This window comes from Sipha flava, unplaced genomic scaffold, assembly GCF_003268045.1.
Source record: "Sipha flava isolate LNK unplaced genomic scaffold, YSA_version1 108_pilon_pilon, whole genome shotgun sequence".
Classification (NCBI taxonomy): domain Eukaryota; kingdom Metazoa; phylum Arthropoda; class Insecta; order Hemiptera; family Aphididae; genus Sipha; species Sipha flava.
This window is the reverse complement of record NW_020271725.1, coordinates 443,628-470,172: the sequence shown is the minus strand read 5'-3', so window position 1 is coordinate 470,172 and position 26,545 is coordinate 443,628. Positions and strand designations below refer to the sequence as shown.

The window sequence follows — 26,545 nt, the reverse complement described above, 5'->3', positions numbered from 1 at the left end:
AAAGAATTTTTTATTTGATAACGCTTTAACTTAAGAATAAATCGTTGCATAATTTTGTTTAAAATGTTCTTTTAAATTCATAAGTTTGATTGCATTATAAAATATTATAAATTATAGATGAAACTATAAAATATAATTATTTTGATGAAGTACACAAAAAAATCACAAGTATAATATATTGTAAATCGTCACTAGTTTTTATAATAACATATAATAACAGTTAAAATAAAAATGTAATAATTGTATTCCTTAAAAATTATTTACCTACATATTTTCAAAAACAATTATTATGAATACGAGCAAGCTTTCAAATGTGCATAATTTGTGTAATTTACGAAATTATAAACGTTTTGCAGACTCGTCTATCAATATTTTATTTATATAGTATATCTATATATACATTTCACACTATTAATTTTCAAAGCTAAGGTTTCATATTGATACTGCCGTTGTACTTTGAAGACTGCATAGAATCTATATCTTTAGCTACTAAAAGCTAATGTCACAATAACACTCGTATTTTAATTTACAGCAATATTCCTCCTACAATATGATATATAACGTTTGTTTTAATTTCATTAGTTTCCCGATAAACCAAATGGGATAAATAATATACAATGGATTACATATATTTCCTCTGAGGAGTGTTCTGAAACATTAAACAATTCCAACGGTTTGATTCGCTATGGATTCATCAAGTCATTTTTGAAATTATTTGAATATCAAATCCTACGATTAGATCGTCTACACATTGTTTCTGTAATACATTTTATAATTATCGTTAATTTTTCAATATTTAGGTTTTATTATTATTATCGCTGTGAATATATTTCATATTATTATTATAAAACACCCCGCTAGAATTTATTCTGATCCAACAGTTATAAACTTTTTCATAATTTATACACCAGAGAGGCGTGAAAATTCCATGAGTAATGAAAAATAACTCAAATACAAAAATATTAAAAAAAAAAAAAAAAAAAAAAAAATAGTACATTTTAAATGTTAATACATCAAAAATATTTTATAAACTTTACAAAACATTATAAAATGATTATTGTTAAACATAATGAACTAACTATAATGTTATGCTACAAGAAAAATAATGAAATAAATTAGTATTAAATCATTAAAATATTCATATAAATTATTTTTTTCTGTTTATACTTAATATTACTATATCTTAAAATGATATATTATCATAATATATTGAATATTGATTTAATTTGTTAATTAAGTATAATAATGTAAAACATAAATGTGTATTTATATATTTTAAAACCTTTTACTTTTATTAAAAAAAAAAAAAAAGGTATTAATATCATTCTCACTTTTTAGTATATGTTAAATTTTGATAACGACTAAACATAATATATTATACTTGAGTTGATAACATTGTTAAAAACTTTTTTTGTTCCAAAATATTTAATCCTTATCCTTTTCAAGCATTATTTTTGTATTTTCATACTGAGTGAATAACTAAAAAGTGAAGTTTGTAAAAAATAGAGTTTTTAAACAATAGAATTTAAAACAACATAATTTTATTTATTATAAGTATTCAGTTTTCTTAAAATATTCCAATTTTTAATAAAATATGATACATATTATTCATGGATACCGATTGTTTAAAACTCATTAACTTCAACCATAAAAAATTTAATGATTATTCATTTTGAATTTGAAAGTACAAATTACTAAAATAAATAATTTATAGTAAAAATAATTAATAGTTTATGTTTTCTTTGTCATTTTTTAAATTATTTTCATAAACTTTAACTTGTTATAAAGCTTAATATTTTGTTATTAATTCTTTACAATATTTATTTTATACTTACATTTGTTTATATCAATTGATTAATAATTAATTTATAATCATAAACTGAAGTTATCTAATAATTCTGGTACACATAAATCTTTATAGTATGCCCGGGTTTTAACAAATTCTTAAAGAATATATAATAATATAAATAATATAATATATGTGTGTATGTATAGTAAAACCTCGATTATCCGTCTGCAACGGTACCAATATGGTGACGGATAATCCAATCACACGATTTCAAAAAATAATATTTTCTGTAAGTGTTGAATTATTTCATATTATATTTCCAAGTCGGTAGACACACGTTTTGGTTTTTCAGACATTTTATTTTACGAAAAATACACACTCTAGAACCATGAATGCACAAAAACAACTAAATACCGATTGTGTAATGTACAAAGTGTACATACGAACATAATATGTATATATATATATATATATATATATATATATATATATAATCCTATTCTTTTTCTTCTCATCGTGTGAAACTCAGAGTCTTTGCCGCCATCACTACATCCCTAAATCCCTCTCGATCTTCATCAATTTCCTTCTACGTATGTACTCCTAAAGCTTTAGGATCTTCCTTTATTACGTCTAGCCTCTAATCTCTCCTTCGGTCTGTCTCTAAATCTTTTCCTACCATAAATAATCATTACTTACGCCCTTGGAGGTGGAACACGTGTATCAGAAATTGACGAAATACAAATATTTACACTAATACTAATACTTTTACTACTATATACTAAATATATAAAAAAAGTCCTTATTTACTACTTTCTCTTTCTACTATCATTACCTACATGTCCATTTACATCACCATCAATCACAATACCTTCATTTCCTGGTATTCCTTGCATCATTTCACCTATTTCTCGCCAAATCTCTTCTTTTCCCCATTTTTCACATCATATGCACTTATAACGTTTAATACTTTTTCTTCAAATACTAATTTTATCATAATAATTCTATCACTTCTTTCTTCTACGTTAACACCTTACATTTCATCTCCTCATCCAATATTACTCCAACCCCATTCCTAGTACTATTCCTAGCTGAATATATTATTTTATAGCTCTCTACTATTTCTATTGTTTTCTTTACTTTCCACTTAGTTTCCTGAAAACCATAAATATTAACTTTCCACCACTTCAATACTTCCACTAATTCTCTACTTTACATTTGCCTGTTAACGTTACAATATTCCACGTGCCAATTCTCCTTTTGTACCTATCACTCATACCTAGATGTAATTTTAACTAGAGATGCAATTGTGATGTCCATGTTTGACTTTGCCCATGTTGGATTGACCTAAACACATAACTGGTAAACCAGTTACCGCACTGGTTATCCGGCTGGTATCAAACACATCTTCATCTAGGCCTCCTCCACCTTTAACTATGATAGTTTATTTTACTTGTCGTCTCCACGCACATCCAAATTAAGACAAACCGCCTAAGTTTTGTTTCGGACTCAACATACTCTTTGACAACATTTTTACACCAGGTGTCAACCTGACGCGACCTCATTTAGTCACCTACTATGATTAGCTGAGGAACCGTGGAAGTATTCTGATCTACTTCCACGAGGGAATTAATTTTACTCTTAACCTTATAATTAATTTTTGATTTGATTAAAGTCTATTAAAATGTAGAAAAATTATAGTTCACAACTTTCATTATTACGTAAGTTGATTTTAAAATAAATCAAAGTAATTGATTAACTTTTAAATGTGTTTTATGTAGTTTAATTAAAAATGTATTCGAATTTAATATTGTTCCAAAAACTAAAAATAATTTTAAAAAAATGTTATACTATAAATAATTTTTTTTTTCATATCTTATTAGTGATCACAATATATAAATTATAGTAGCTATCATGAATAATATTATACGTGGTTAAATCAAGTCAGTTTGTTTCGATCTCCGTTTTCGTCATGTCGTAAATCGTTTAACGATTTATCAAGACCTTAAAAATCGATCTACTGATATAAATTTCATAAAAAAATATCATCACAGGGAACGAGACATAGATTTATGGATACGATCTGGAAAAAAAATTACAGTCATCTTAGTGGAAAACAAAATTTTCCCACGACCAAAAAAAGCTCGCCAAGTGAGAACTAATGTCAAGATAATGCTGATTATTTTTTTGATATTGAAGGTGAATGTTGTATTAAATTTATAGTAAATTTGTTGTACGATTTTTTTTTCAAAGCTAAGCTTCCATTTAATATCATAGACGTTAAAATATTCACTCGGTCCATATTGGATAAATAAGCTAGTCACTCAGTGTTAAAATCAGTAGGAATTCAGAAGTGCATTTACCAGGGTCTCAAGGCTGAGAATTTTTAGCAACCTCAGATGCATGTCCTAGATTTTTTGATGTTATAAGATAATTCAATATAATTATATTAAAAAACTTCATTTTCAAATATTGAATAAAGAAAAAAAGTTTCTTAAGATATTATCTTAAAATTTATTAAAGTCGACCCTCATTTATTCATAATAATTTGAATTATTAACTAATGGAATTAAAGCCAATACCCAAACAATTATGTAAATTATAATTTATTTTAATGAGCCATCAATTCATAGTTATAGGTTGCAGGGTGGCTTACCAAAACTTAATCTGGCTCTGTAGTCGTTCGCAAATATTTTCTAAGACAATCCAACATACGTGCATACGAGTCGATCTTTTGTTTCGTTATTGGCGAAAACAGCATTCAACGCTTTATATACATATACATATATATATCCGTTTTATTTTAAAATAAGCTTCAAGTTCGACGCTCTTTAAGCGCTACACCGCTACGGTCTCGCAAACGAATTGCTCGATAATGTACAGCCTGGAGACACGAACACAACTAAGCTTCAAAAATACATGGTACTATAATTTCAAAGCAATTATTCTTCATTGCCAAGCAAACGTCTACCTGTAGATGATAAGCAATAATAAAACGCTTTCCACCATCGAAAAAAAAACTAAATATTCTTTTCCTGTTACGCATTTTCTCAACATTTTAACTCCAAGAATATGCAGATTTTATCCTATAAACGACAAATTTACAAGCTTATACGCATGATCTATAGATAAGCATAACAACCACTGCTACCGAAGGTTAAACACAGTAAGGTTTTTAAACATACAAAAATTTTAAAAAAATGATCAAACCTTATCTTTTATTTTCGAGCAACAATAATATATGGCGTGTAGATATAAAATAAATCATGTCTTCTGCAGAGTTATACAATCATTTTTTTACTGATTATTTCCAAATGGATGATGTTATCTCTTGAAGGCGATGTTTTTATTATTTTAAGATGTGAGACGTCCATTTTCTTTTATAAATGAGTATATTTACTCGTTTTATGATATATCTTTTTAATTGTTTCAACCGAAGAGCAAAAAGATCCATACTTAACATTTTCTATGGTAATCTAAACTAAACCTACAATCTATATATACAACTTGAATGTCTTTATACATTTTGTAATATTAATAATAATCAGGACACGTTTCATAAAAGGCCAACTATTTTAATTCATTTTTATATTTTTTTATCTCACGACTTTCATGTATAATTACAACAGAATTTAATCAACTTTTTGCCGTATATATTTTGCTTCAGCTATTATCACAGTTGAACTCAAAATGAATTAAAATATAAATTAACTTATAATAATAAATCATTATGTTTTACTTAGATTGTGTGGACTCCAGTGGAATTTTAATTTATAATATTCATAAAGTCTATACACTTAAGTATTCCAACAACAATACTATAATATTAAGATTATAACATTAAATTAATATAAAAATCACAAATTTAGTGTACTATGAAGCGATCAACAGTTATTTTTTTTAATGTTTCTATACCATACAATACTTTTAATACCACTTCACAGATTTTCGTGTTCTTTTTTTCTAGCTCATTATTTTACATTCTTCGCATAAATTAACATTATAACTTAAATAAATTAAATACACTTGCAATAATTATGATTGTACAAAATAAAAACAAAAAATGAATAGTATTAATAATTTTAAGTAAGTATTAATTTTAATACAATTTTTTTATATTACATTAAATCCTAAAATGTAAAAACACTATTATATTAAATTTTTATTAGAAATATAAATGGTCTATCAACTAAAAACATACTTCATTTGAAATTATATTATATAAAAATATATTAAAACTCTTCTATGTAAAATATGTGAAACATTATATCATTTTTTTTTCTTCCAATCTTAATAAATTATATTTAATAATAACAATGGAAACATTTAAATATATTATATAATAATTTAATGTTAAATTAATAAACTTTTTACTCAGTAAAATTAACTTATTTTGACCTTAAGGTAAATTCATATTCATATTTGTATGTTATGTTTACGATTTATGGTTCATTCTGAGTTTCACATTTTTTATATTTAATTTTATTGATCCATCTATACTTGAAAAAAAAAATTTGGATTAATATATTTATATATTTTTATATATTTGGGAAAAATATTGATTTTTTTTTTTTTGTTGTTCTATAATATAACATAGAAAGTAAATAATAATATAAAGTTCTGAACTATTGAATTCAACACTTTATTAGAAACAATTTCAATAATTTTAAAAGATTACAACATATAATATAATACCTGATTTTAATTTGAAATATAAAAAAAGATTACTGATTTCATGATATTTTGGTTTCAAGCAAAATCGCAAAATCGCAAAATATATAATCTGTGAAAATTACTAGTTATCATAACAATAAATTATGAAACCGTAAAAAAATGTTTTTAATGGCATTGAAACTTCAAATGTAAAAATAGCATCGATTACAGTTATTAATAATGAAATTTGGTTTTATAGAATACATATCATATAACCTGAATAGTCAGAAGTGCAAGGTACCAAAAATATATCCATATATACGTATAATACGCAATATTTATATCAATATAAAATAGTTTTAAACCAATATTTACTCACTGATAACGTTGTAAAAGTTACAAGAATGATAGATATTTCATTATTTAGGAATTTCATTGTAATAATCAATCAATTGATGCTCGAACCGTGAGTACCTATAAGTATAACCTTGCGTGTGTGTTCAAGGAATTTTAAATTATAAACTTGATAAAATGTGAAAATAAATATTTATCTAGTATTAAAATTGATGTTGCATATAAATTGTTAAATACAGACATGGAAGAACAGGTGAACAAATTATCAGATAAAATAATCTCAAAAAATTAACCTTAATACTTAATTTATGACACTATACTATATTAGCATGTTGACGGATAAGACCTTTAATTAAGGTACATATCTTGCTCAAATTAGACTCATAACGCGTATATAAAGTAAACCATATCGAAAATCATGTGGTAGTTTGGGAACAGGTAAGTGAGAACCAAATGTGAATCTCATTGCACTCAACTTGATAGCAACAAAAAAATATTATATTCTGTGAAATGCGTTGATGGATTAATATTTACATTCTATGCATGAAGGCGTCTTATATAGGCAATTTCGATACTTGCATGCACTATAATACATGTTTTAATTGCTCTCAATGACTGTAGCAGAATATGTTTATATTACGTTTGAAAGATAAAGATTAAACTGTAAATAAAACAAAAATAATAAAGTAATTATAAAGTATTTGTATTAATATCGATGGATACGGACAGAATGGAATTTGTCAAGGACTTATCTTTCACTTATTTTCCCATTCATCTTTTGCTGGATTATGATGGTAGTTAATGGAGTCCCAGTGTCACAACCAATGTTGAGCCCAGTAAATAATTTTCTTATCTAGACAAAGAAAAGATAATATATCAATATATATACTTAATAGTAGCTAAATTTGGTCATAACTCATAAGGGTGTAGATATTCGTCGAAATTAAAGAAAACGTAACGGTAAATTTTCAATCATATTTATTTTAACCACACATTTTCATTATTGAAGATTTTTATCGCAATATACAGGCAATACGTGCCAAAATCCCTGAGTCTTCAAAGCACTGAAAATATTAATTAAATATTATGCATAAAAAAATATATCAAAATAAATAAAGAGTAGATAACTTAAGTGTTCATCTAGAATAGATAAATACTAACTTTTTATTTTTATCTAGATCAAATAAGATATTATTAATATTTTTTATATAGATGATCATTTAGATCCATTTATCTAGATAAGTCTCTATACAGGTCATAACCGTATCGAGGAAAAACTAATATTATTTCTAAATTTATTTGTCAAATAAGTTTTTTTAAAAGTTGTTGCAGTTTAACTATGTATACTTCTATGTCTCTTTTATAATCGAATATAATGAAGTTTTATCACTAATGATAACGATTATTGTTTTTAGATTAATTATTTCAGTCCTCGCTGAAATGAAAGTATAGTAAATTTAAAATTATTAAAATCAAATTTCTAAATTGAAAGATTTCAGAATTTTATGTTAACTTATATTGTTTTACCCAACACAAATCCCATCTGTATCGTAATAAAATATAATACTACTTATTTAAAATCTGCTCGGATACAAGTTGTTTATTTTTTCTCCATAAAATTATCTTAAACCTTTATGTTTTAATTTTTCTTTTTTTTTTTTATATAAAATTAATAGGGAACATAATTACATTTATGAGAGACAAATAATAAACTTTTTAAATGGTATAAGTGTTATTTTAATATAATATGATATTATTCCCCGACTACTCTATTCGGTTCAATACTGAATGAGAATATTTCCATTTTCACTCAAAATATGTATTATTCGTCGTAAAAAATTAACACTAACAGATTGTAAATCTATTTATTATAATTACATTATTTTGCCACATCAAATTTTTTGTCGAGAAAATGACTAAAAATGAATTTAAAAAATAAATAATAATTATAAAAATTCTATTTATTTTTTAAGTTTTCTAATATATTAATTTTCAATCACAAAAATAGGTATATAAAAATATAAAAATTTAGCTTCAAACTTGAATAAAAATTTACCTTATAAAATATTTTAGCATGTTTATGACAATTTAATTTTTTCATTATTCCTTGTTTCGTGTCTTTGTAATAATATAATTATACTAAAGTATGGACTTTTATTTTCAAATATTATTTGATTGTATTTGTAATATTTTTACTGCAATTTTCCCCTTAATACGAATTTTGTCATATTAATATTACATTTTTATTTATTATTAATAGAAACATATATAATATTATTATTATGTAGATTTAAAATTTCAAGTATATAAAGAATATGGAACTACAAAAATATTTTTTCACAACGAGGATGCGTGAGTGACGTTCTTTGTAAATCATGTTACTTATAAAAATAATTCATACGAAGAGTAACAATTTAAAATTTTTCTGATTAAAATAATTAAGTTATTCTAGAAACGAAAATTAGTTTAAGGGGGAATATAATTAATTCTATTATTTCGTTAAAACCTCAAATATAATATACCAAATATTACATAATATTTTGAATTAACTTTTCAAAGTTCTTACACCACCAGAACTAAAACATTATTACATTGTTCATATTTTCTTAACATTGTTATTAATAATAACTACCACTCCTCAAAGACTTCTCTGTATTTTGTTAGTTATTTCTGTTTGTCCGCTTAAATATTTTATAACGCTTTTGAACGAATAAAATTAAATTAACACTTACATTTACTATAAAATACAGTTTTCACTATATATTCTCTTCTGTTTAATAGATATGTAAATATTATTTTTTTACTATACCAATTACGGGTTAAGGTAACATTTTTTTAAAAAAAATCTAAATATATTTATCTGTACTTTATATAATGTTTAATTCCGATTCTTTCAAATGAATGTTAGTTCATAGAATATACATTTTGTTGTATTATAACATCTTAACGCTTAAATATTTGTATGAAACATCAAAATTATTTCCGTTAAACCAATTTGTCCTTTTGAAAGTTAGTTAACTTCTCAATCGTTAACTTATAGTTTAAAGAATATAAATTATATTTTAGATAATTTAAATCCGCACTAAAAGTTTTATTTTTTATTTTATTTTATTTTTTCTACTATTTTTGGTATCAGAATAACGTTTGCAATTTTAAAATTAAATCTTCATCACCAAAAAAATCAATAATTTATGATATCAATTTTTACCAAACGTTTCTAAATGATTTTTTACTCTTGTATTTTTACCATATTCAAAAATCAATATTTTTATCGGAAGAGTTCTAAAATTATAAAAGCAGAATTGTGTTTTTATAAATCTAGAATTATAATCATTTATCATATTATCTAAAATTTAAATTAATATTTATATATACAAATATACTTTTTTTTATTTGCTATACATTGTGTTTATAATTATTATTATGTATTCTTACTAAGATTATTATTTGCTTGCTTTTTATATTTTTATCTTAACGTCTATTTTCGAGCACCAGTAGAGCATAAAGATAAATAAAATACCCAAAACGGGTGTGTTGTTCATAATATCCTTTATATTCGTGAGTGAACAATTTAACTGCCTCTATTAGTAGCGATTTTTGACAATATCTGGGCATACATTTTCAATACCATCAAACAATTTCAATTATATATATTTGTAAAATTTCTATTAATCTTATGTACCTGATTTCATTAAAATGAAAAAATTACATTTATAATATGAATTACACATATGGACTTATATTATAATTTATTATCTATATTAGTATGGAATATAAAATTAGTTATACAGACAGCAACATATACGCATTTCAAATATGTATAAATTTAATTATTATTATTTTTCATTAATTGGTGAACTTATCATTTAGTACCATGTATGTGGCGTAATGTAGGAAAAAATGAAAAATTGTAAGCTCCCCGTCTCTCTTGTTTGCCGCACCCAAAAATCGTGTATTATGATCTTACTGGTTTGTCACCTGACCGATAACTATCCCATCGACATACCAGACCATGAAGCATTTGTAATAAAATAGTTTTTTTTTGTCCATCGAAAAACCGAATCATTCTTGTCATGTACGTCATGTGTGTCCGGACATCTTTTAATTTTTTTTTTTTAGAGATGACAAAAACCTTCTACATGGCCGACTTAGAAGTGAATTTTGACCCATGATGAGTCATCGGCTCAATCAGGGACTAGATTTTCGAGGAAAAACTATCACAGATACAACAACATAAACACACCTCGAAATCAAAATTAGCGGTTCCCGATTGTATTGACAAAAAAAGAAAACACATTCCTATTTTATTTTTATTTCTATACTTCTGAAATATCCGATACCATATACATATAGGTACATTATTAATGGTTTTATACCATATTACTCTTATTTACTAAATTATTATTATTATTATTATTTATTTTATTATTATAATGACAAATTAACACGTCACAACGTAGGTTATGATGTATTTTAAAATCCAAGAAATTATTATCATACACACAAAATCATCAAAATACAAAATAATATACATTATCATTAACAACACAAATCTTACGGACTCTACTCATATTAGACCAATATGTTTAATTCAGTTCGGTTCATATGTCGTCAGTTTGTGGTGTCCAAAACTGATAATTTGCAGTAAAAATATGACATGATAAATAATTTCACTAATTTTATTTACAAAATATATTTTAGAGGCTGTCTTACTTGATCTTATCATATAAATATTTAAACGTTATTAAATTCTTAAATCCATAAAAATCATGTAAACATTAGTTTTTTTTTTCAATCATTCAAGCCTCGATTACATTCAGCGAATTTACTTAATGTTCATTAGCGAACAAAATTGCACGCGATTGAGTGTGTACCGATCTGTCCGATTTACACTTCAGATACTAAACTCGCTTGCTCATGCATGTGACATGTCACAACTACACGTTGCGCAGTAAATAATAATAATATGATTTATAAAAATTATATCGTATTACTATATTAATTATAAGCAGACTTGGGTGAAATACTTTTTAAAAGTATTTAGAATAAATACTTGAGTACTTACAAAAAATAGTATTCCGAATACTTTTAAAATACTTCTAGTTTTCATACTATAAAAATAATAGATGTCCACTCAACAGAAATATTTGAAATTGTAGATTATATATGTTACGGACAAAATAGACTTTCGGGCAATGTTTACATTGCCGGGGCATTATGGTATTGACCGATTTTGATGGGCAATGTAGGCAAAATTATACATCGCCCGGGCTGTGTAGAATTGCCCAGTTAAAACGACGATAATTGACGAGATAATATTGGGAGTTTTGTATATTAGTACTTCATGGCTCATACTAGTATAGGTATTTGAAGTACTAACAGACAATGGTTTTATAATATTATAGTTAATAGTTTAAGTTACAATATCTAATTTACTACGGGCAAAGTATACTTGGACTGGTAAAAGTATTACTCTGCCCGGTCAAAATATTATTTTAATGTATTGCCCAAAAACAGCGGGAAAAGTAATTATAGACCGGGCAATATAAACATTTCCCGATGGTCTACTTTGTCCGTAACATATACATGTTATTTTATTGTATTTTTATATAACATAACTGTTATAGTTTATGATTTACAATAATAATAAATACCTAATATTAGCTTATACAAGATACGACGAAAAGGTAATAAAATCATTTAAAAAAGAGATGATTTGTCAGTATTCGAAATACAGTATTCAGAATACTCGTTATAAGTATTCAAAATACTTTATTGAATACTTTCAAAAAAAGTATTTAAAAAGTATTCGAAATACTTAAAAAGTATTCTGATTACAGTATACAGTAGTCCGAATAATGTATTCGGAATACTACCCAAGTCTGATTAAAAGTTAAAGTGTATTTTATTTTAATTTTTTAAACAATGAAGTGGATTTGTAAAAATATAAGTGTTTTTTTTAAAAATGTAGAAAAAATATACATTACTTTGGAACAGGCCTGGGCATAAACGAGTTAAAAAGTTAAAGTTAAGATAATTTTAACTTTTTAACTTGACTTTTATTTTAAATTTTCATTAGCTTAATTTTTAACGGGCATATTGTAATAAAAACAATCATAATAATAAACAAATATTAATAATACATTTCTTCTTCAGCTATGTGGAACGTTTATTCAGTGCTTCAGCATTGATTATTATTCTTCAGATCAGTTGTTTAATATGCGAAGAGGTTCAATGACTGATAAAAACGTTGAGATAATTCTTTTGCTAAAATTTTATAAATATTTTTCTGAAATGTAAAGTTGACTCCATTCTTTTATAGTTTTAAACTTATAGTTCCCTGAAAAAGTATTCAGAGTTTAAAATTAAGTACATTTTTAAATACCATGATATTTTTATTTAATCATTTTAAAAAAATATTTAATACCCACCTATCTTTAATAATAAATCAAAAAATTGTATTTATTGCGGTGTTTTGTATACTTACTACCTACTACATCAGTATCTAAGGACTAACACACACGGACCACTTTTGAGCGTTTTTTTTTTTGTGGTTGGCGTGTGGTTGTGCGGTCGTTAGAACGACCACTTTTGAACCAATTTTTTGTGGTCCAGCTGCCGCCGACGTAACCATACCACAGCCACACCACGATCCACAAATAATATAATAATATATGACCTACCAAGACCTTACCTACTGATCACTGTAAAAATGGATTCCGACGAAGAAGCACATTTGTTAACACTTTTATTACGCAGAAGACGTAACAATAATATATTTTTGATATAATTTTATGACAACTATTTATATATATATACACACACTGATAATATCATGCTGGTGACGAGTGGTTTTAAAATGCCTAACCTGACGTGTCGCTCGTGTGTGTTGTGCTCAACCACCGACGAGCCACGATTTTGTGGGTGATCCGACGACACGATACGACTGCCGTCGGAAAGTGGTCCGAAAGTGGTCCGTCTATGTTCGACTGCGTTTTTCATATTACTTTACATGTAATTAATATATCATCCACGAACGACCACCGTTTTGTTGTTGTGGTGTGATTGTAAAGTGGCCCATGTATGTTGAGCCTAATAAATCAATTCCATGCATAGAAAAGTATCTAAAAAAAATGTCTAAAAATGTCTAAAAAATGTCTATTTTATGTGTTCAATTATATTTATGAATTTTATTATTTTAAACCATGTTACATATTTATATAAATATTAAAAATAATAATAATAATTATGAATCAAATTTAAAATTAATTCATAACAAGACTGTTGGTATTTCATTATATTTCTTTTGAAACACTAAGGCTCTAAGATTTATATTTGTAATAATATGAAAATAAAAATTGCAATCGAAAAATTAAACGAATCTAAAAAGTAAATTTACATATTATTTTTTATATTTTATGGTAATAATATTAATTTAGTATTACATTTCGTTTAACGTGATTCGAAAAATGTATATAAATATTATTTTAGCCTACCAAGTAACCTTTGAAAAACAGAATATACTTATCATTATATCTTCATTTAATTTATATATAAATATACAAATGTAAATGAAAATCATTATTTTATCCAAAATAATTTAGTGATGAATTGTTACAAATAAATAATTTGCTGCCAAATACTTAAACACTTTATCAATATAATATACGAAATCTAAAAATAATCTAAAAATCAATCAAAGCTTTTAGGAACGGAATATAGTTCAATATTATTTTTTTCCATTCTAAAACTTTCTCATTTAATCAAAATGCCGATTGCAAAACTTTGCTTATGGTTGGTTAACCTGGGCTACTCATATAAGTGTTAATAATAAAAATAATGATTTTAGTAAAATGCAGTACTTAATTCACCACTAGAATGATCTAATTTAGTACATAGCCTAACAACGTACATAGCCTAACGTTTATCTATCAACATATATTTATTTTTATTTTTTGTTTTATTTTCAATCAAACAAAATCACTTCAACAGATGGCCGTTAATGATCATTTATAAGTTTGTAACTTACCTTCAAATGTTTCGTGTTTCTTTTTTACAACATCATTTTAGCCGGCATTTAAAAAAATTAATTAAAAACAAAAAGAAAAAAAATGTATTTTATTAATTTTTAATAAAAATCACCTAAGCCTAACTTTTAATTTACTATTATAAATTAAATATTCATTTCCATTACATAAATTAGAGTTTGAATTAGTATTGTCGTATACACCATAACAATTTCTTAAACATATTTAATTTTACTTCAATGTTATTATTTTTAAATCATAGAATTTATTTAAAATGATTCTTTTAATTATTGAGCTATTTTATATTATAAAGTAATACTTGACACCAATGAAAAAATGACTTTCCACAAAATATGTATAAAAATATATACATTTTGACTAAAATTTTATTAAAAAAATGATGATAATATAAATAATTTTTTAAAAATATTAAGGAATTCATTTTTATTTTTTTATTTTTTATTAGTATTATGACCATTTAGGCCCTTTTCTGTCAATACTAAATTCTTACACTCATCTCTATTATACGCATGATTTAGGTCCCCATGCTAGTTTGATGTCAACTCTTTTAGGTCTCTATTGATTACATCTAACAACCATTACTTTGGTCTACTACGCGGTATTTTCCTGTTAAAATTGTTCACAAGTACAGTCTTGACAATACTATTGTTGGCTCTCCAGACATGACCTGTCCATTCTTTTGCATTCAATCAGCCCATTTTTTTTTTTTTTTTGAGTATTATTATTTAGTGATTGATAACTATCCGAAATAATCGAAGATATTAAATGTGAACATATATATATATTACAAAAATACAATGCATCGGTATACACTCGTATTAACAACTAATAATAAATTGTTAAACAACTATTTGTGTATGTTTTCAGTCCATACTCAATATTGCAAAACATAGGTTATCAAAAATAAAACAAAAACAAATATATAAAAATACGTAATGAATATTACGTATTTTCATTTACATACCTAATGTATAGTTACACATATTAGTAATAATATATACGTGTAATAATGATCCTCATAACATTAATATTTCTTTGAGAAATGGTTGAAATTTCTATCCATTTATTATTACCGAACCTGCCACATTAATCTCATCCGATACTGAGTAGCAGATTTAGGTTACTATCAATTTGATCCGTTCTACATACCCTCGAAGTGCAGCTTCCTTACGTTTTATTTATGAAAAATGAAGACGGTTTCATAAAAATATGATGTACCTACATCTAAATAAAATATTTTTCCAAACATATTATAATTGCTATTCTATGCATACAATTGTAATCGTTAAAGCACTGATGTTTCAATAGTTTATGGGTTTTCTTCTTCAATTTAGTTTCTTAATATTGTGAAAAATAATTTTTACATTTAAAAGTTATACTGTATACTACAAAATTGAATTTACCTTGTAAAATAATAGAAAACGTTGGTAAATATTAACTATTTTCCATTAAAATTGACTTCGCGTGACTAGTTATATTTCAGTTATATTTAGCTATATTTCACTTGAAAAGAATAATGTTTAAAAATATTAACTCAAAAACACATTTAAAACAAGTTTTTACTACTAGCCATAGACCTAACGAAACCTTTAAGGTATAAAAAAATTAAAAAAATGCCTACTAACAGTGTTGATGGATAACAAAATTTTTGATAAATATGGCTCAAGTATAAATTAATTGGTTAAAACTTTCGTGGATATATATTATAGTATTTCTGTTTATGGATAATGTCTCTATAGTTATTTACTGATATTTCGGACCTATTGCGTGCTTCATCTTCAGAAAGTATGTTCAATGTTTCATACTGATTACTTATTTGTTTCCAAACTCGTGTTAAGACTGTTGGCACCATTCCTATTATCTTTCGAATATGCGTGCACCCACCATTTCCTGTTTAATTTTTCTTTACTCATCAATAAGTGAACAACCTAACTATAACAACGTACTTTTTTATTTTTATTTTTCACATTTTAATAAATTATGGTTTTTTTTTTTTTAGATTCTAAGTGAAACAAAGAATTAATGCATTTTATCATAATGAGTGTATTTTTTTTTGTGTGTGTGTTTTTGTACACGGTATCGACAATAAGGATTTTTTGGATCGTGATGATTATGGGAAGTTTTTGATAAGAGATATTCTTGATGGTGATTCGGGAAGTCTTTTTTAAAAAAAACAATGTTCCATCGTTTTCCAAGTAACTGAGAAAAAAAGATAATTAATAAAAAAAAAGTTTTCGTTAATACTCAATAAATAATAATCTTAGATAATTAAAATATTCGATATTATGTTTTTTTTTCGTATAATTTTGATAAAATAATTATGCTTTAATAATAAGTTTTGAATATTTAATATAAAGTATTTATATATATATATATATTACTAATTAATAAAAAATAATTTAATGTAACTTCAAGAAAATTATAATCGTTTGAATATTAAAATTGAACAACAATACCAACCACCACTGCAGGCATACGTGTTTTAATCCTTAACATTCAAACTTTAAATTATTATGTAACATACCTATATTACAAACGGGTCCACCTAAATTGGCATCGCCTCAATTACTATATACAAACAAATCAAAACGACATTTTTCCTCACCTTCCAAGTCATCAAAACGACATGAAAAATAATCAAATTAATGAGTTCATCAAATAGTTATGTTAGACTGGCTAAATCAGACAAAGAACTTGAAACCGAGGTATTCCTATCTAACAAAATGTAATTTTGTATGAGAAGCTTCCTTAAACTGAAGTTACTACTAACTTCAACTACTAACTATTAACTTTAAGCACTACAAACGCTAATATAAGGTAGTTATTAGAAATTCCACAATTCATCATTTTACAATATTAGCTGATATTTCAGACACTCTGGCCGAACTAGGATACTCGGTCACGTGCATTGATAGTATCAGAAGAGTCATCGTCCCTTACCAGTGTTCCACGTAAAATTGGCTTTTGATTATTTGAAAATAATCAAGATTAATACACTACTTCACTTTGCTATGATTATCGAAAAACTACACTCAAAACCGATTAGTTCACCCAAATATGGCCACACGCGTAATTACTGCAGTCAACAACTTTGGTGCGTTAAATGTGGCGAAAATCATCTAACTGAGACGTACACCTAAGTTCATAGCCTCCCGACTAGATGTACACTATGCTCTGGTGCGTGTACATACAGCATCATATAGAGGTTGTACAATATATAAAAACTGAGAAAATCCATAAATAAACCAAAAAAAAGTAAAACTTCAAACTTAATACGTTGTCACGTACAATCTCGTCCGGCCCATCATACGTCCTTAAAACAGCCGTCAAACCAACATCAAATACTTTCAATTTAATGTCAAGAGTTTTGAACAAATTTAAAACCTTATTAAACCTTTTAATCTCTCTACTTACTGTCCTTTTAAACAAACTCATAACAAACTCCCCATATTTAACAGTAATTTAAATATCAAAACTCTTATCCATAAACCTCATTAAAATGATCATTATCTATATTTAATTTCTTCCTCAAATTATATTCCTAATAACTGAAATCTTTTTTATGAAGCTTTGTAAACATAAGTATCATATCATAAATTACTTAAATTTCATACGCTATATAATATTAAATGTAAAAACTTGTAAGAGCATTAATTTTCTGAAACATTTGAAATTAAATAAATATAAAAAACATTTTTACGAAGATTATTTTTCGAAATTCCCAAAAATTTTCTTAATAATTAAAAAATAATAAAAAAAAAAAGAAAAAATGGAAACATTTATCACATTGCACTACCTAAATCGAATCCATCGAATTTCTAAAGAATCCATTTTCAAAAGCAATGGTACTTTAATTTCAAGTTAAAAAACAAGTTCAACAATATCGTTCATCCATCTTTAACTTGATTATGGAATTGTAACTGACTTATAAGTATCACTTATTTTTCATTGTTTCATAATTATTTGTTTATTATTTTCAAGTCAAATGTTGTTAAACATATTAAATAGTAATAATTTATATGATTTTTAATGTTCATTTTAAAAGTTTAAATCACGTGAAAAAGTTTATGCAAATATTCAAGCAAAATTTCACCAGATATATAATATATATAAAAAACTTCAAACTTATAATCCAAATAAGAAAACTTGTAATATCAATTGATTATCATGAACATAATTTATATCAGCACTTAAATATTTTTTTACTCACATTTTTTCCTTCAATATGAAATAAGATTCAACAGAATTATCCCTGTATCAAAAAAAAAATATTCTCAAACTTTAGGCAAAGTATCATAAATTTTAATAATTATTAAATTAATCATAAAAAGTCCGATTAATGATTATAATTTTTTTTTTTATTGATACATATAAAAAGTGTTTCAGTAGATAAATCAAAAATGTTTTCTTCTCACAAAATATTTTTTGTATTAACCATCATGAAAGTTACAGTTATATCAAACAAAAAATTTATATTTTTAAATATTTGGTTTGTAAGTAAAATTATATTAAAAAAATTTAAAGCATATAAAATAAAGGAATTTTAAAAATTATTTTTTTATATTATAATAAAATAAAATATTCGTAATATAAAAATATGATGATTTTATTTATTATTATAAACCTTTAAATAAATATAATAGAAGAATATATGCCATAGATAATTTGTGCATTAATAAATAACCTACAAAGGATGGTGATACATAAAGCAAAAAGAAATATTTCAGAAGAAAATGAAACGAAAACTCTTTTTTTTAAAGATACCGAATGGTGTTGAAATAAAAAATATGTAACTCCTTTACACATTATAGATATTATTGTACTTTATAGTCTTCTAGAAACGAACGAGTATAGCTACAAGCAAAACGCTTGCAGAAATAAGCACTTTTTCATAACATATAGATATAATTTTATATGGTTATATGACATATACATGCATCGAATAATAAAACATAAACATATAGTTTAAATTTTTTTAAACCTGGTTGATTTATAAATGTATTATGATGTTGTCATGTGTTATGTAGTTTGTCTCCAAGTTAATGGTCAAAGTAGTTTTCACAATCATGTTTTTTCTTACATAAATACACATGAATATAAATCAGTGGTTCCCAACCTGTAGTTTGCGGACCCCCGGTGATCTGCGAACCATACCTACAAGATTTAAAAATATTTCATTTTTCCTTTAGGGCGTGATACAAATATTATGTACTGACAATCGTCATTAGAGTCGTTCCGAGCCATTTTTTATCCTGAGGCAGAACTGAAGCAATGCGCCCCCTAGGTTGTATGGTTGTCACACTCACAGCTTTTAATATGTATAATAACGATTCGGAAAAATCTGAAAAATTGTTATTAGGTTTCTAGCAAAACAAGAAATAACATTTTTAACCACAAGTATATAATTATTGATTATCATATTCTTATATTATGATAAACAAATTAATTTGATACTTGCAAATTATTAGATGTTATAAAATAATATTTAATAATAATAGAAATATAACAAAATAATTTAAAACAATTATTGTTTATAATTTAATTTTTCATGCTTTTGTGACATCAAATATAATGTAGATATTAAGCAGATACCGACCGATCGTCAATTAAACGAAAAATAGTCATAAAAATAATAATAATAATAAACACGGAAAATAATTCAATAATTGTAAAGTAATAAACGAGTAATCAATGAAGAAATGCATTTTATATTGAAAATATCGTATTACGTTTACTGGTGCTTAGTAATGCAAAATATTTAAATATTATACTGTCAATTATACAGTACTATACAATAATTAATACTTCTTCTTAAGTTGATTATTTAATATTTTTGCGCCCTCCCCCCACCAGCATCAGGTGCCCAAGGCAAGTGCCTCGCTCGCCTCACTCTAGTTACGGCTATGATCGTCATCATCGATTTCGAGGAGCGGCGTTTTATTTATAAATTTATATTACATAATGTCACTTGTATTATTATTTCAACCAATAATCTAATCTTTTTTGTACAGCAAAATTAGATTAATAGTAGAATACAATAGACTAAATTCAAAGTTTAATATTATCAATGCATTTTTATTAATAATGGCTCCGTATCCATACTCCGAGTCAACGTCTGTGCTCTTTTTGATTGTTCATAAGTTCATATTAAATAAAATGGCTCCAAAAAGAAAATATGACGCCATGGCGCGCCACCTATATCAAATTTAGATTTATTGCAATCGAAACTAACCATGAAACCCGACCACAATGTGTTATATGTGGCACCGTTCTTAGTAACAATTCGTTGAAACCCACTAAGTTAGAACGGCATTTAAAAACTGTTTATCCTAAATTAAGTAATCAACCACCAGTATTTTTCATAAATAAGTCAGAGAATTTGAAAAAAATGAAACTCGGAATAAGTAGCTCAAGATTTGAGTTATCTGAAAAAGTGCTATCTGCATCTTTTAATTGAAAAATAAAAAAATCCACACATTATCGGTGAAAAATTATTATAACCTTGTTTATTAAATGTTGTTGAAAAAGTTTTAGGTGAGAAAGCTAAAAATAAAATAGAAAAATTTTCATAATCAAATAACATCGTGAAAGCTCTCATTGATAAAATTATAAAACAATTATTGGTAAAAGTAAAAAACTCGCCTTTTTACGCATTACAGTGTGATGAAAGTACTAACGTTTCATAATGTTGTCAGTTACTGGTTTTTATTAGATTTTTAGACGAAGACAACTCAATAAGAGAAGAGCTGTTATTACTGCAATAATTGGGCACTACATTAAAAGGAAGTAATGTAATGAAAATAATAAATTATTATTTTGAAAATGTAGGAAAAGCTTGCAGGTTTTTGTACGAATGGAACTCTAGCTCTAGGACCACATTCGAGCCTAGCAACGTTAGTTAAAGAAAAAACCGTTCAGTATTGACAACGCATTGTATAATTCATCGACAAGCATTAGCTTCAAAAATATTACTTGAAAAACTCATGTATACTTTAAAACAGTAAAAATGGTGAACGCTATCAAAAATAGTGGACTAAATATTCGCATTTTTAAAATAATATGCTCGGATTCAGTGTTGTGCTTAGATAATTTTTTTGTATCTAGATATAAATAAGATATATGAACTCAAAATATATCTAGATAGAGATAGATAATGATAAATTAAAATATATCTAGATATAGATATAGATAAAATCAATTTTATCTAGATGAAAATGAGATGATTTTTTATAAATGTTATTCTTAAATTTTATTTTTTATAATAGGTTTGTAGAAAATATTAATAAAATTATGAGTTATGACTATATAATTTTAGTTTAAATTACTAATAACTATTTGTAAAATCTGATGAATAATTAAAATGATCATTCCAACAACAATATGTTAATGTCAATACTTACTACATTTTCTGAAAAGGAAGACTAGTTGTGGATATAGATGCCAGGCAGAATACATTGTATAAGCTATAAAGGTATATAATTATTATTTATTAAACTATTATGTTGAATTATACATATACATTTATTTATGATACATATCAAATAGATTTCAAACTAAAAAGAAAAAAACAATACTATACATAAATTTGTTAACATTTGAAAATAAAATAATCATAAGTAAAAACAATTTTGATATTTAATATAATAACATAAATATTTACCTTTAGTCTGTTTAAAATAAATATATCTAAAATACATTAATAATTATAAAGAAAAAAAATTACCAGTTTAAAATACAATTTTTTATTTTTTATGAACCTATTGCATGATTCTACAACACAATAATTTTTCAAATGTTTTATCACCAAGGCGATCACGCCTTGAAGTTAAAACTTGTACTGCACCACTAAACAGTCTCTCAAAAGGTGCAGATCAAGGAAGAGTTGTGTTGTACTAAATAAATACTTTTTTAATTACTGGATAATTATTCAACATATCTAATTCTTTTTTTTTTTTTAATTCAAAAATTTTATTGCCTGTACTTGTACATTTGATTCATTTTCTTGACAGTTATGAATAAAGTCATTAGTCAATTATGATGGTATGATACTTTTTCCATAGACAATGAATAATAATAAATGAAATATTAATAACTTGCAGTGGTTAATTAATAAAGGTTGTTGTCGAATGTGGAGTGGAGCTGGTGGTTTATTTTTATTATTAGTTTTTGGTATTTTTAAACTATTATAATACCGATTAATACCAATATTCCCAGTACTATCGTCTATCAGGTTATTCTTACTTAGACCTTCGACTTGAATTATTTAATATCATTATATAAAGCTTATCTATTGTCGACGATTAACAATACAATTAATATTATTAATTTCTTAAAATTGGTGCACATTAGCGACAAATGACAATAATAATACTAGGTACCTAAATATATATGTATAATTCAAAAATTCATTATATAATATCGGAAAATATGATGTTCGTATATTTTTCAGACTACGTTTCGTGAACAATCTAAATAAATTAAGATAGATGACGAAGTTTTCTATCTTAGATCACAAGTAGATAACAATTGTATAATTTATCTAGATAAGATAAAAGATACGATTGTTTTATCTAGATAGGTATCTAGATAAATTTATCTAACTAAATTTAACTATTGCACAACACTGCTCGGATTTGAATACTGAATGTGAAACTTTATTTTTTCATACCGAAGTCCAATGGCTTTCAAAAGGAAATATGGTAGCATGGTTATTTTCACTTAAGGAGGAGGTGAAAGTGTTTTTAACTGAGAAAAAAATTATCGATTTATCGAAATGTATTTGTGATTATAAGTATGAAATACACTTGGCTTATCTTTGAACATTTACACAAGCATAATTATAATTACAAGGCTCCTAAAATCATAAATTAGAAAGCGCTGCTAATATATTTATTTTGTAAAATTAATTTGAGGATAGTAAAGTTAAAATCAATAACTACTCAACGTTTCAAATACTGAAAAGCTTGGTCGACAACGATAAATATGCTGACTCCCAGCTGAAATCCAGAAAAATTGGTTTTACACCATCTGCATAAACTTAAAGATGAATTTAGCCGGTATTTCCCAGATGGATATGAAACGAAAGGTGTCCGAACTATGATTTGAAATCCTTTTGTTGTTAAAGTTGACGAGGTGCTTGATGATATTCAGGAAGATTTGATAGAGTAACAAAATGATCGAAACTGAAAGGATATGTTTGAATCTTCCATGAATATCGAAGAGTTATGGTATAAAAAAGGAATTGCGTATTCTTAGCATCGAGAAATCGCATTTAAATATCTAGTCTTGTTTTCAACAACTTATTTGTGCAAACAAGGATTTTCCGCACTGCTTAACATTAAAAATAAACAAAGAAATCGGTTGATCGCCACTTAAGACATGCGTGTAGCTTTGAGCAATATTATCCCAAGAATATCTTTGTTAAAAAAAAAAAATAGAAGCTCAAAAATCAAAATGTTCCGTACAATATAATTTCTATAGTTTTGGCTCGTGAAGTGGTTTTCCTTAGTTTACAAATTTTACCAAAAACTGATACTGTTAATCTAATATAAAAAATTTGTGAATTTAAATGTTCCCAAATTAAATGACCAACAAAAAAATGTGTACGATACCATCATGCAAGCAGTACAAAATGAAGCCGGTAGATTGTACTTTCTGGATGCGCCCGGTGGTACGGGTAAAACATTTGTAATATCACTCATTTTGGCAAACATTCGAGTGCAAGGGAAAATTGCATTGGCACTTGCTTCGTCTGGAATAGCTACTACTCTGTTGGATGGAGGACGAACAGCCCACTCTGCATTAAAATTACCATTAAATGTGCAGGTTTGTTTATATTCATTGATCGATTGGCTTGAAATGCATTTGCATTAATTGAGATGTAATTATTTTTAATGATTTACAGGTGATTGAGAATCCCACGTGCAATATATCAAGAAATTCTGCGATGGCGAAAGTTTTGCAGCAAACTGCAATTATTTTATTGGATGAATGTACAATGACGCACAAAAAATCACTTGAAGCAATACACCACACAATGCAAGATCTGCGTGGCAATCAAAACATTTTTGATGGTGCATTGATATTATTGTCAGGTGATTTTAGGCAAACATTTCCCGTAATTCCACGCTCAACACCAGCAGATGAGATAAATGCGTGCCTAAAGTCTTCTTTCATGTGGAGATATGTGAGAAAATTGACGCTAAACATAAACATGCGTGTTCAGTTGCAGAATGATCAATCTGCAGATCGGTTTTCGAAGCAATTGTTGGAAACCGGAAATAGCAAAGTTCAAATCGATAACACAAATGGTTTAATTAGTTTGCCAAACAATTTTTGTACAATTTTCCAATCAAAAGAAGAATTGATTGAACGAGTATTTCCAAATATTATCCAGAATCACAGGAATCACAATTGGTTGAGTGAACGCGCAATTCTGGCACCAAAAAATGTGCAAGTCAATGATATCAATTATCTCATCCTAGAAAAATTGCCTGGTGCAGTAATATCATACAAATCTATTGATATCGCATTGAATGAAGATGATGCAGTCAACTATCCAGTTGAATTTTTGAATTCGTTAGAACCACCCGGTATACCGCCGCATTTCTTGAATTTGAAGGTCGGCTCATCAATTATTTTACTACGGAATTTTAATGCACCAAAACTGTGTAACGGTACAAGATTAGCTGTAAAAATATTGATGCCGAATTTAATCGAAGCCACAATATTGACTGGCAAAGCGAAGGGGGAATTTGTACTCATCCCACGTATTCCTCTGATACCAACAGACATGCCATTTGAATTCAAATGGTTGCAATTCCCCGTGCGCCTATCATTCGCTATGTCCATCAATAAGGCACAAGGACAAACGCTCCAAGTATGCGGTTTGGATTTGGAGGAGCCGTGTTTTTCGCACGGGCAATTATATGTGGTCTGTTCAAGAGTTGACACTCCAAATTGTTTATTTGTGTATGCCCCAAATGAACAAACAAAGAATATTGTTTACACGAATGTGTTGGATTAATAATAAAGAATTTAGAAAAAATAAATGATTTTAATTGCATTTTTGTGTTGGTGCTGCGAAGCGCACAGGAGACGGCTATTAGTTATTATAAAACTAATTTTAACTGTACAACCTACGTGCTATTATTTTCGTTTGAAAATTTACGTCGTTTATAGTATTATATTCGTTTGTTGCTAGGGGATCGAAAAAAGAAAGAAGGTAAATAATAAACATCTGATTTAAGAATTGCATTTAGAGAAAGCAATAACTGTACACGGGCGAATTCTATATATAGGCTACGAAGTGCACGGGTTCAGCTAGTTTAAATTAAAAAGAATAAAAATGAAATTGTTATTTGTGGTTGATACTCTTAAAATAATAACAAAGTAGGTACCTATTATTAATTAAAAACAATCCTAAATCTATTAGTACATTTCAAACAATAATACCCATACGCTTTTATTTTTATTTATATGGATATTGGGGAAAATATAAGATATAATTTTAATACATTACTTATATATTTAATTATATACTTTGTTTTTAAAATTATAGATTGCATATTAATTTGGAGATATAATGTGTAAGCTTCCCCGTAAACTTACTCTAATGCGAACAATATTATCATTTTTGTGACAAAAAATTTGTGTATATACTAATGTAGTAATTTTGATTTGAAAAATCGAACCTTTTTTTACG

The 26,545-nt window shown here is 26.1% G+C and overlaps 2 protein-coding genes across 5 annotated transcripts in view; both read left to right on the top strand.

Annotated features, from left to right (window-relative positions):
* The window catches only part of LOC112686647 (probable G-protein coupled receptor 139), a 139,600-nt gene that overhangs the window by 77,131 nt on the left and 35,924 nt on the right, over positions 1 to 26,545 (top strand). The gene's annotated exons all lie outside the window — the stretch shown is intronic.
* On the top strand, positions 23,466 to 25,867 carry LOC112686516 (ATP-dependent DNA helicase pif1-like). Its single transcript, XM_025558831.1, has 2 exons — positions 23,466 to 24,666; positions 24,746 to 25,867. The coding sequence occupies exons 1-2, from the start codon at positions 24,457 to 24,459 to the stop codon at positions 25,865 to 25,867; spliced, it is 1,332 nt and encodes a 443-aa protein (XP_025414616.1). The 5' UTR covers positions 23,466 to 24,456.